This window comes from Polyodon spathula, chromosome 30, assembly GCF_017654505.1.
Source record: "Polyodon spathula isolate WHYD16114869_AA chromosome 30, ASM1765450v1, whole genome shotgun sequence".
Taxonomy (NCBI): Eukaryota; Metazoa; Chordata; class Actinopteri; order Acipenseriformes; family Polyodontidae; genus Polyodon; species Polyodon spathula.
Window position 1 is genome coordinate 4165139 of NC_054563.1, and position 11654 is coordinate 4176792.

The 11654-nt window shown below is 40.0% G+C and overlaps 1 protein-coding gene across 1 annotated transcript; it reads right to left on the reverse strand.

Annotated features, from left to right (window-relative positions):
* Positions 1-1321: 1321 nt before the first annotated feature.
* ppme1 (protein phosphatase methylesterase 1) lies at positions 1322-10709 on the reverse strand. Its single transcript, XM_041233250.1, has 14 exons — positions 10465-10709; positions 9264-9357; positions 8634-8726; positions 8294-8351; positions 7702-7753; positions 7039-7193; positions 5302-5392; positions 4655-4720; positions 4371-4533; positions 3351-3477; positions 2929-2973; positions 2586-2650; positions 2068-2135; positions 1322-1681 (listed from the first exon to the last, which is right to left on the reverse strand). Exons 1-14 carry the CDS (start codon positions 10551-10553, stop codon positions 1663-1665), a joined length of 1185 nt encoding a protein of 394 aa, XP_041089184.1. The 5' UTR covers positions 10554-10709; the 3' UTR covers positions 1322-1662.
* Between the last annotated feature and the right edge of the window lie 945 nt (positions 10710-11654).

An 11654-nucleotide genomic window follows, 5' to 3' on the forward strand; every position in this document is an offset into this window, starting at 1 on the left:
ACTGCTGCTGCCATCTTGTGGCTAGAATGTGTAATCTGTCAATCTGAACAGTTAAAACATTCAGATATTACAGGAAAAAACAAAATATCAGGGTCTGCCAAAGACGGCATGAGATACCTTGCATTCTATTAGCTTTCATTATAATCTAGTATGTCATGTTCACCCAATCTCGTATAGTACCTTCAGATCTAAACAATGGTTCAGCTGTAAAGAGGAGACCATTGCAATGCACTCTGTGGGATTATAGCTGCAATACAAACACAGGATCCAAACAATCTTCAATGCAAAACTGTATTAATAAATATTTACATGCAAAGTTAGACCTTTATCTTTTCAGTATATATTAAAAATAATAATGCCTGGAACAGATTCAAGGTTTGTGTCTCAAGACTCAAGCAGAGAAATGAACAGACTGCTGAATCTGCTCCCTTCTATCAGTGCGCCTGCCACGTCAGTAAGGATGGATGGCAAGCAATACAACGTGAAGTTCTCCACAGTATCTGCAACCTACTGGCATCCCACGCTTTCCAGTGCTCTCTAGAGACATTCGTCTTTTTCTAAACACACTTCAAATTAAAAAGGGACAGTTGCCTATATTTTCTATTGTTCACTCCATGTGTTTTTATATTATGAACCACAGTCCTTTCAAATAATCATTTCATTTCTTCCAGTGAGGCACCGATTGTAGTATTTTTTATAACTTAAGAAAAAGCAAACACAAAGAAATACATTTTAAAATCAGGCCTTTAAAATAACAGACCCCAAAGTACCAAATTGCAGGACCCTCTGCAATATAACACAAAGTACAACACAGCTCTACTCATTTCAGTAAGCACAGAAGAGATTCTCAAAGCCAGTTTCACAAATGAGCACCACGCTAAGGCAGCTCACTGCTTATCAGGGTCTAAGTGAGTATGTTCTAATGAAGGCAGCTTTGTTTTGTGGGGTTCCTGAGAACGAAAGCTACGAAGCATTAGCGACTGACTTGAGACGAGAGGGTGGGGGTTGGGGTGTCACGTTGATACAGATCAAAGAGATCTGCACGAAGCCCAGCCGATGCACACAGACAATGGAGCATAGATTTATCTATAGTCTCCCCTGCGGCAACCGCCGTCACTCAAATCAAGTCAGTTTCCTATTTTTAGAAACTACAGAACAGGAGGGATAACTGCAACTCAGCAGTATTAACTAAAGAAACGTTACAGAATTCCACCACAAATGTTGAGACAAGATGTTTTCTCTCCTGGTCTTCAATGCATGTGCCACCATTCAGTGTATCAAATCTATGCAGGAGTGAAAGATCAAGTAAACAGAGATTGGCTTTCAGGAGTTTTGCATTTTTATTTTTAAAAACCAGCCACGAGGAACACAATGGGTCTAAAAAACGCTTAACCTTAAATAAGGCAACAGGAACAGATAGGAATACAAATAATAATAATTCCAATAATGAGAATACAAAACCCATAAGTTCAAAGCATATTATTTGAGCCCACAATAAATATCAGCAGTGTTTTTTGTTTGCCCATCAAAATCAGAGCATTAATGGTTTCCATTAGAGGTTTAGTTGCTGTATTTTATTGTTGAATAAACTGGCAGATGGAGATACATCACAGTAGCCTCTGGTTCAAGTTATTTACAGAGAAATTCAGTGCTGAAGGCCCATTAGCAAGCAGGAAACATGCTAGAACAGAACAGACAGAAAATCACAGTCAGTATGTGACACGACCACGAGCAACTTCGTGGCTTTCCATTCTTTGTTATTAATTAAAATATAAACACACTAGAAAAACACCTGCACGCAGAGAAACACTACAGTTGAAATGAACACACAGGGAAACTAGATGGTCACTGTTGGAACTGCATCAAGGATGTGCAAACACTCTGCTACTACCCAGCTTGTATTATTATTATTACAGATAATAAGGTGTTCATAGAATTCAGTTTACTAAATACAGCCTTGGAGGTGTGCCTGGGATAGAGAATAGCCAAGGTTGAGAACGTGCAGGCTTGTGTCAAGAATGTTTAGTGAAGTACTAATGCATATGTAATGAAAACCTGCATTCTTACCATTGGAATCCCCCCTTGGTTTCTGTGAACTTGTGACGGACCATAAAAGTTGCAAGAGCTTCAGCTACCTATAGCAAAAAGAAACAAAGTGATGACATACCAGTATGTGGCCACAATGACCGTAGATGGAGTAAAAGGCCACACGATGGCAGCTAAAGGAGATCAACACTGCAGTTTCTTATGAGTTGTCCCTTAGAATCCTGATTGAGCGTTTAGAAGCTATGGATACATGAAATCAGCCATGAATGATGAAGCACCTACCACTATGTGTGTGTTGTACATGTTGTTAAATTCAGAATGTCCACATTGCCCTGTAATCCAGTTATTTTTAACCCTGGAATATCTTTGTCACATGCTGCTCTGTAGCATATGGGCTCAGCAGAGTTGCTTATTTGTTTTTGCTGTTGGCAGCACCTGTCTGTGAGTAGAGACATCTGTTTACGATGGCAAACCCTCAAAACACAGGAAGAAAACAATGCTTTATCCCCTCCTGCTTTAGAAACGTCTTCATGCCTTACTTTCTCTGGCGCGTCTTCGTGTACCGCATGGCCGCACTGAGGCAGAACCTGCATTTGAAATTTTCCTGAAAAGATAACAGCCTCCATGAGAACAAGTGTACTGCTGTGTGTTTAGAGAGACTGCAGGAAAAAGAAAGCTTTACGTTCATTTAACAGGCATAAATTAAATGTCCTGTTTCTGTCTACTACCTAACAGGAACTAATTCAGAACAGAGCTATAACACAATACAGAACACAGCTACTGGCATAATAGAACACAAATAGTCATCAGAAGCATCAGTGTACATTTTATGACAAAACAAGAGCTCAATGATAAAGGGGGGCAGGAAGCAGACTATGTTACCTTGCATCTGTCCGATTGTGAGATCTTTATCCAGCCTGTCAACACCTGTAACATCAGCAGAGTGCAACATTAGCTACAGGACATTGGTAGAACACAAAAATCTGCTCAGAGTTTTGAAAGGCATTTGAAACGCAGCGTCCACACCAAACCTCATCTGAAAGGTTTTGTTAATTGAATCATTGATGTGGCCAAGAACTTGGCAGAGAAAATCATAGAATACAGCTGTATATCAAATATGAAGACAGTATCTCAGTGTGTGCAGCCTTCGTCATGCAGAAACCTGAAAAGTCACATCTCGTGTGACACACAAATATCAATATTTTGCAGCACCGTATTTATAAAACTATTTGGTGAACTTGATGTTAAAGCCAAGCATCATGTACGCTCGCCCCTGGCCTCAGTAAACGGCAGCCTACACCTACCTGCCAGAAGCAGTAGTTTGGGTACAGAACAGCTGAGAAAGAGGCTGGACAGCCCTCGAAACCAGCCGTCCCAATACTTCTCAGTTTTAGCCAGCTCAATCCTCCAGGTGTAAGGGCACTCCTTCACCTAGAAGAAAAAGACAAACAGAAAGGAATGCAAGGCTGCTTATCCAGCATGACAAGCGCATGAATGAATGCATCAGACATTCTCTTTAAAAAGAAGGGACCGTGGACAATAAGATAAAGTAACAAATTGCTAAGTAACAAACTGCTTGCCTGGGAATCCCGGAGTCTTACTGCGTCAGCACCAGACCAAGGATACTAGATGTGCAGCAAAAATCAAGTATTGTGACCGAAATCACAGCTCTGTTTTACCACTGGGTTCCAATTCTAATTTTCATTATACACTTTCTACAAATGTACCAAGCCAGAGAGAAGCTAACTAATTGCCCGTTGCAAGAATGTATGTCTTCAGACAAATTTGAAGAGTATCGGGGATCCCAAAAATATAGCATAATACACCCCCACGTGCAGCTACAACTGTTTAAATAACGTACCTGTTATTTTTCTTTTCATTGTTAACAGGACAACTTTTTATACTTATAACTTTAAACTCTGTTTCAAAGCTCTTTTCAAAATGTCTGCTCTAGTGCACTGATAGTGTAAGGATTGCTGGCCACATTGTCAAACAGGTAACACAGCAATAACGATCCGCGATGTGAAACGGAACAGAAAAGCCAGAGCACTTGTTTTTATGGGTTTTTTCCTGCAGAGACATTTTATACATGCAGACTCATCGACACAATGTTGCCAGCCTTACATTACAGTACCTTACAGAAACCTTGCTCTATGAAGCAAGGAACACACAAGGACCTGTGGTTCCTCCTTACCAAAACACCAAGGCAGAACTCTGAATCCGACTGGGGTATCTGAAGAGAGTCACATACTATTACCAGGATTGTTTTAAAGAGATTTTCCCCCCAGTGTGTCCCTTGGCTGAATTAAGGAAATGGTAATAACCTCCAGGTCGTCTTCTTTCTTCCTTTTGTTGTTTGACTCTCCTTCATTCCCGCGTTCTCCTCCTCCTTCTCTCTCTGCCTCTTCCTCCTCCTCCTCCTCTTCCTCGATGATCCCTTCGATGATCGTTTTAGAGATGCCAGGGCTGCCGACAGGATCCTCACATCTAGAAAGAGAGACGGGGAGGGCAATGTGAAACAGAGAAACAGAAGGAGAAACACCGAGGACAAGGCAGAGAGAAGTGGCTCTGAAAGACTGCTAGCAGACAGCGAACTTTAAGAACTTACTTTTTCACTTGCCCGCCCATTGACACTCTTGCAGACTCAAGGTTTCGGATTTGTCCACTTTTTACACTGAAAAGATCATTAAAAAAACAACAGCTTTAAAACGTTCCTTTGCCTTGTAGTCAAACTCACACATGGTTCACAAAATGGTACTCAAGTAACTACAACATAAGAGCCTGATTTTCAAGAAGGTTGAACCGAGTAGGCTCAGCTCTGCTTCCTACTCAAAACAGAATTTCAATACAGGAAACACTGAAATAAAAGTGGCACAAGAGCTGTGCAAGGATGGAAATAAGACTCCTAACTTAAAGCCGTTTAGTCCATTCCAGGTATTACTAGGAGCTTGCTTAGCCATGGTGTACAGGTAACAAGCTCAAGCGTGTTGTATTAAACTCCTAGTAAAACCAGGAATCGATCAAACTTCTATGCAATGGGGTCCTCATTTCCATCATTGCTGTGGGTATTATTTATGTAAGGAAGCCAATATGTTTTCGCAGTGTTTCATTTTACATACCATACAGGTTCCTCCAAGCTCAATGCACAAGACTTTGGTGGAATTTAAGAACACTCACTCACTACTGAAATTCTTAGGAAAACAAAGCCAAAGCAATTTGCTCTTAAAAAGGCACATTTGCAACGTTTCCACTTACCTCCACTCAATGGCATTCTCAAGAGATTTAAAGGTTTTTGGTCGACTGCGCAAGAAATTCTGCATGCTGTTCAAAGCATCCATCGCTGTGCCTATACACAAAAGAAGAATCGTTGTAGTTATAGGTGGCTCACTCAAATTAGCCACTAATCTACACAATGCAATTGTAAATTACTGATGAAGGCAATTGTGTAGAAATGGGTCTACTTCATTTCTTATAGTTGCATTTTAAACCAAGATTAAAAACAAAAGAAACTTGTAGACAGCGATTTGTTTTAAATGTCGACAAACCAGTCTAAGGAGTCTCTTTCGATGCATTCCATTCTTTTAGAATGACCTCCTATTGTCCTATTGAGTACACTATGCAACACAATTTTTGTTCCTGGGTAGTAAGTGTTATTTCCTAATTGCTTATGCCTCAAAAGTATAGAAAATGGCTATTATTCCCCACAAACTTTGCTTTTGTGACCAGGACAGTAATATTTTGAAATTTACCTATTTCCAGTGAGAAAACGGTCTTTTCGTTCACATAAAGTCAGAAAAAAACAACATATGAATCCAAATTAACATGTATTTATACTAAAGTAATACAAAAATGACTACAAAAGATTTAGAAATGAGTAATTTTTCGGGATTTACGATTATACTGTAAATCACTTTCAAGAATCAGCCCCCAAATGTAGTTTCCCATCATATTCTCGTTATACTGTCCTTGGTAGTGATGTTCAAAGTCCAGTATACCCTGGTGGAAGCGCTCGCCTTGCTCCTCCGAGTACGCTCCCATGTTCTCCTTGAATTTATCAAGATGAGCATCAAGGATATAGACTTTGAGGGACATCCTACAGCCCATTCTGCCATAGTTCTTCACCAGAGTCTCAACCAGCTCCACATAGTTTTCGGCCTTGTGATTGCCCAGGAAGCCCAAAACCACTACAACAAAGCTGTTCCAAGCCGCTTTCTCCTTACTAGTGAGCTTCTTGGGGAATTCATTGCATTCCAGGATCTTCTTTATCTGTGGTCCGACGAAGACACTGGCTTTCACCTTTGCCTCAGACAGCTTAGGGAAGAAGTCTTGAAGGTACTTGAAGGCTGCCGACTCCTTATCTACAGCTCTGAAAAATTGTTTCATAAGGCCCAATTTGATGTGCAGTGGTGGCATCAGCACCTTCCGGGGGTCCACCAGTGGCTCCCACTTGACGCTGTTCCTCCCCACAGAGAACTCGGTCCGCTGTGGCCAGTCCCGCCTGTGGTAGTGCGCCTTGGTGTCCCTGCTGTCCCAAAGGCAAAGATAGTAGGGAAACTTGGTAAAACCGCCTTGGAGACCCATCAGGAATGCCACCATTGCAGCCTCTTGATGCCATCTCAGAAAAATGCAGATATGTATCCACTTAGGCAGCTGGAACTAAACTGAACTGGTGGGCTTAAGGCCCCTGTATTTATACTACTATTTATATTACTGGAAAGTTCTAGAAAGTTCTAGAAGTTACTCCAAGTTTACTCAGCATTGAATCTATCTGGAATGTTCTGGAAAATAGGTAAATTTCAAAACATCACTGTCCTGGTCACAAAAGCTAAGTTTGTGGGGAATAATAGCCATTTTCTATACTTTTGAGGCATAAGCAATTAGGAAATAACACTTACTACCCAGGAACAAAAAAAAAAAAAGAAAAAAAAATTGTTACACGGTGTATTCAACATGAAGGCCCAGCTGTATGGTTAAAGACAATGTTCAATTTACCTTCCACCACGTCGATGACGCAGATGCCCAGCAGCGATGGCACCAGATTGGCTGCCGCTGTGTGGACTGCAATAGCACCGCCCATACTGTGACCGATCAACATGATTGGTGGAGGGTTTTCACCGTACAACACTTCAATCACCTTTCCGATGTCCCTTGGAGGAAGAAGGGGAGGTCAAGAAAGTGGTCCTTTAAGGTTGATGCCTAACGACTAAATTAGAACGCCTACTGACACATTTTGCCTGCCTTATTGTTAAATACTAAAAAAATAAATGAGACAGAAGAAATGCTGCCACATCAGGGTACAGGCACACCAGATGGTTCTGCTGGCACCTGTCTGGAGTTCTGCAGGGGTCTCAAGGTCTCAGTAACCTTGAAAGAGGTGTCAAGCTCCAACACAGTTTTTTTTTTTTTTTTTTTTGCAGAATCTCGCTCAAGCAAGCCTTAGACTCCTGATCTCTTTACATATACAGATATATTTGGCTTTAGTGTCATTTCTATCCTCTTCCAATTGCTGCGTATCATTTTTTGTGTGTTTTAGAAACAACTTTTCATCGACGAACACATATTTGACAGCAAAAAATAAACCACCACTAGAGTCTGAAATCAGATCTCTCCATCTCTGTCACTCCCTCCCTCAGATACAATGTTTAAATGTCTTACTTGGACATAGTGTCTGCTGAAAGATCATCAGAACTGTTCACTGTTGTGTCACCTATACATAAACAAAAAAAAATAAAAAAAGGCTTTCTACTCAAAATAAATAAGCAGTTTTGATTTTAGCATTTAAAAACAAAACCCTTTTCTAGAACTTCAATACAAAAATATACGTGGGTCAAAGCGTGTTACTGAAAGCATGACAGTCAGTAGGGGAAGCAGCTGATTGGTTATTCACCAGAACGAATCTGATCACCCTCTAGATGTATCAAACATCATGTTTTAAAATACAGGTTTGTTAAAACGTGTTTCTTTCAAAACTGCACATTTGAGACCGATATGAACAGGTGTGCAGGTGGAGACCATTTATATTTTCTTAGCTTTAAAAAGAAAATACATCATAATTTTGATGGTAAAATAAAATCTTTAATAGTACTGAACTTTGTTCAGTTGTTACTGCTGCTATTATGCAACATCTAATTCAACTCCAAAAAGCAATGATCTAGTCTAAAGCCGTGCTCTATTAACAGAGAACATGGACTATGCTAACTTAACCCCATGAAACTATGAATAGTCATTTACTGGATAGATCTCTTACCATGTGCTCTCAGGTCAACAGCTACTACCCGGCATTTGATCCAGTTAAATATAACAGCCTAAAGAAAGAATAAAGATGACTTTCAGACAGCTAGAGGAATACTCTATTTAAAAACAACAAGCTTTTTTGGAGATTGTGACCATCTGCACCTCTCTAAGCCAAAGCGTGCAATACATTTTCTAATTAAGCAATCAATTAAGAAACTGGGTGTCCTGCTCTGAGCTACATATCCTTACCTCTCAGGAATTCTGCACTCAATCGTTGCAAAATCTGCCCTCTCTTCAACTTTACACAGATGTAGGCTGGTGAGGGGGAAGAGGCATATGCAATTATCACTTACACTGAAAACTGCCCAGGAAAGAGCTGAATGGCCTCCTCCGTGTAACAGAAGCAGAACAGGCCCTTCTGAGCCACTGCTGTAGATTCTGAAAGTGTGTGAACCCGTGAAGGAGCAAACCAAGAGATAACCAAACAGTTCCTAAAGATGGATAACGAGGTGAAAACAAAAAAAACAAAAAACTACACGTAGATCACCATGCTCTCCAGATTTCTTTCATCAAAATCGGACAAGAGATTTCCAGCCAGCCAATCAGATGTCAGTACCTTGAGGTGTCAGCAACGTACATTAACAGCGTTTGGAACTACTGAAGGAGAAAATTGGTACGTTGAGATATTGTTTAGATCTGCCATTTAGTTTCACTTGTCACATCCCAATTATATCTGAGAACTCACAAGTTTCAAGCACCCTGTGGCCTCAATGCCGCTCTCCACTATGAGTTTAATAAGACAAACCTGAGCTTTTACCTATACAGTGTAGATAATCAAGCTTGAATGGGTGAAACTGTTAAGCAATAGGAGTCCTATTTACATCACACTGCTGCATTACCGCATCTACCCGAGACAGCTGCAGCAGATGACGGCTTAAAATGTGCCACCCCACCTCAGTAAAGGTGTTCAAATAAAAGGATATATCCGTGCTGGTTTCATTTTCTACTTCAACATCTTCCATGTTCTCAAAGTACTGGCTCCAAGGAACAGGGGAGAAGTCTCTTTTTCTTCCAGGCCTGTAGTAGATATAGATTTATCCAATCATTTCAAACAAGCAACTACAAAAAAAAAAAAAGTCTGCTGGTCTATGTCTTGCCTTCCCAGGAGGTAGTTTTTTTCAGCAAAGATGCAGATCTTGCAAGTTTAACCATTCTTGTAGCCAGCGCACAATTGTTTCCTCCCTTAAGCTATACCTATTTATTCAACTGTACTTTAATCGTGGTCATTTTATTTTTTAAATAACAGGGTTCTATGGAGATTTCTTTTTTTATGAGAAGATTTGATACCAGTTGCTAGGGCAGAAGCTTGACTTGTTGGCGATTACATCCAGGTGCTGCGAGTGATCCTGCCAAACACACTTTTATTCGTAAGAAATAAACTGCAGTGACGACCCAACACAGCACCCGGACGTAATTCCTAAATAAATAACGCTCAGGTGTGTGTTTTAATCATGTAGTCATCACTACTGCACCTTTTGAAAGACTATTATTGGTACAAAATAATAACTACCTTTTCTAAACAAGAAAATAAATACCCATAAAAGGGTCAGGAATAGTAATATGTTATCTGGGGGGCCGCCAATCTGACTGCAGTATCGTGGAAGGTGAGGCGGGGAGCTTAATGAAACTGTATAATTATAATGTATTAATTTTTTTAAATGTTGAATGCTGTCCATGCGGGGCTATTGATCCCACCAGACATTTCCGCCAGAGTTGAAAAGGCTAGGGCACTAACCTGCTGTGCCATCAACTATGGAGCACTGAAGAATTTCTCAGGAACAAGAGTGTGCATGTTGTTTTATTATTGTAAATAACAGCTTCGTTGTGAATGCAACTAAACAATCTAGCTCACCTAAAGGCAATAACCAGCAGAAACAAAGTTAACATCTCTGTAAAACACATCTCTGCAATATCTGTGGTTAAGTTAACGTTTGGTTTGTACAGCTGATGAGAATAGTATACAAAACGTTATTTTTTCTAAAATTGTGGTTTGCCGACGTGTTCAGATAACAGATAAAATACTGTCAAATCGTGTTTCCCATTAAACCACAGATGTAAACGAGTTTTTGATGGTACAGAATACAAAGACTATACTATTATAAATAAAAAAATATAAAAACTCACCCCATTCTCATTTTAGAGCCAGACTGAATTCCTCTTGCAGGAAGTGGAGGTCTGGATGGCAACCGATTCAAATGCAAATTCTTCTCCATATCAGGCTGTTATTAGTGCTATTTCCCCTCCACCGATCCACCCCTCATACAGACCGAATCGTCCGCAGTGTAGACAGCAAACACCGATCAAATAAAAAAAAATGTTCCTGAACAAGCCACAGTCGGTCCCTACAGCGACATTGTAATGAAGCGCAGCATGCTGGGAGATGTATTTCTAACTGGTCCTACTCTCGTCACTGAAAGGAAGCGACTCAGGTATAAAACACTACAACTACCGGCCTCCCTCGGAAATTTCTTGTTTTGGTTGTGACGACGTAAAAAGCTGACGTAATGTATGTAACTGGCAAAGATTTGTGGCAGTACAGTATTGTATCATTACATCAAAGCGATGCAGCCAACAGTAATTCTTAAACGTTCAAATGCAACTAATTACCTTAAAAAAAACCCTCAGGAATACAAGACGTTTACAGAAATTTCTGCACAGAAATGTGTAAAAATATGTTTTGTTAAATTAAATTCATCAATTAAAGGTGCACGGAGTTTAAAAAAAAAAAAGTATAACCTCCTGTTGCTGCACAGGGGGTTAAGAAGACTTGTATGCCAGGCTTCAGCTGAAACTACATTTTCGCTAATATACACAAACTGGACAATAAATAGGGTGTTCTGGTGAGTTCAAAGGTTTGGGGATAAAAAAAAAAAACAGTTAAACGCGAATCACAGTGTAACACAAACATAATTTAGAAAACCTGATTAATAAAATCAGTTCAGAGAAACATTCTGACCCCATTTTATTGATGAGGTTTATATAGCTTAATCGTCGTCCATGGCACACTGAGTAAATAAGCTCCGTCTCATATGATCTCAATGTAGTCATGTAGTTTGAGTCAAGCCTGGTTAAACTGGGCGCGCCTCTTAATACAGCTTTTTTTTTTTTTTTTTTTTTTTTTTTTTTTTTTTGCTGCTGGCCAGCAGATAGCAATATAATCCACAAATTGACTCAAAAATCGTTTAGTTCAGAGAAGTGTAGTTTTGCACAACTGGGCAAAAGCATATCATTTTGGGTTTTCTTTTGGAACTAACTTTGTGAGAGACAAATACAGCGCTATTACTGCTACTTGTAGCAGTATAAGTTACATATCA

Excerpts from the sequence above, each read along its gene's own strand:
- ppme1 (XM_041233250.1), bottom strand. The coding sequence starts at position 10,553 with ATGGAGAAGAATTTGCATTTGAATCGGTTGCCATCCAGACCTCCACTT. Across the intron at positions 7,194-7,701 it reads TCAGCAGACACTATGTCCAA|GGACATCGGAAAGGTGATTG; the intron begins GTAAGACATTTA and ends TCTTCCTCCAAG. Across the intron at positions 5,393-7,038 it reads CGTCATCGACGTGGTGGAAG|GCACAGCGATGGATGCTTTG; the intron begins GTAAATTGAACA and ends TTTTGTGTATAG.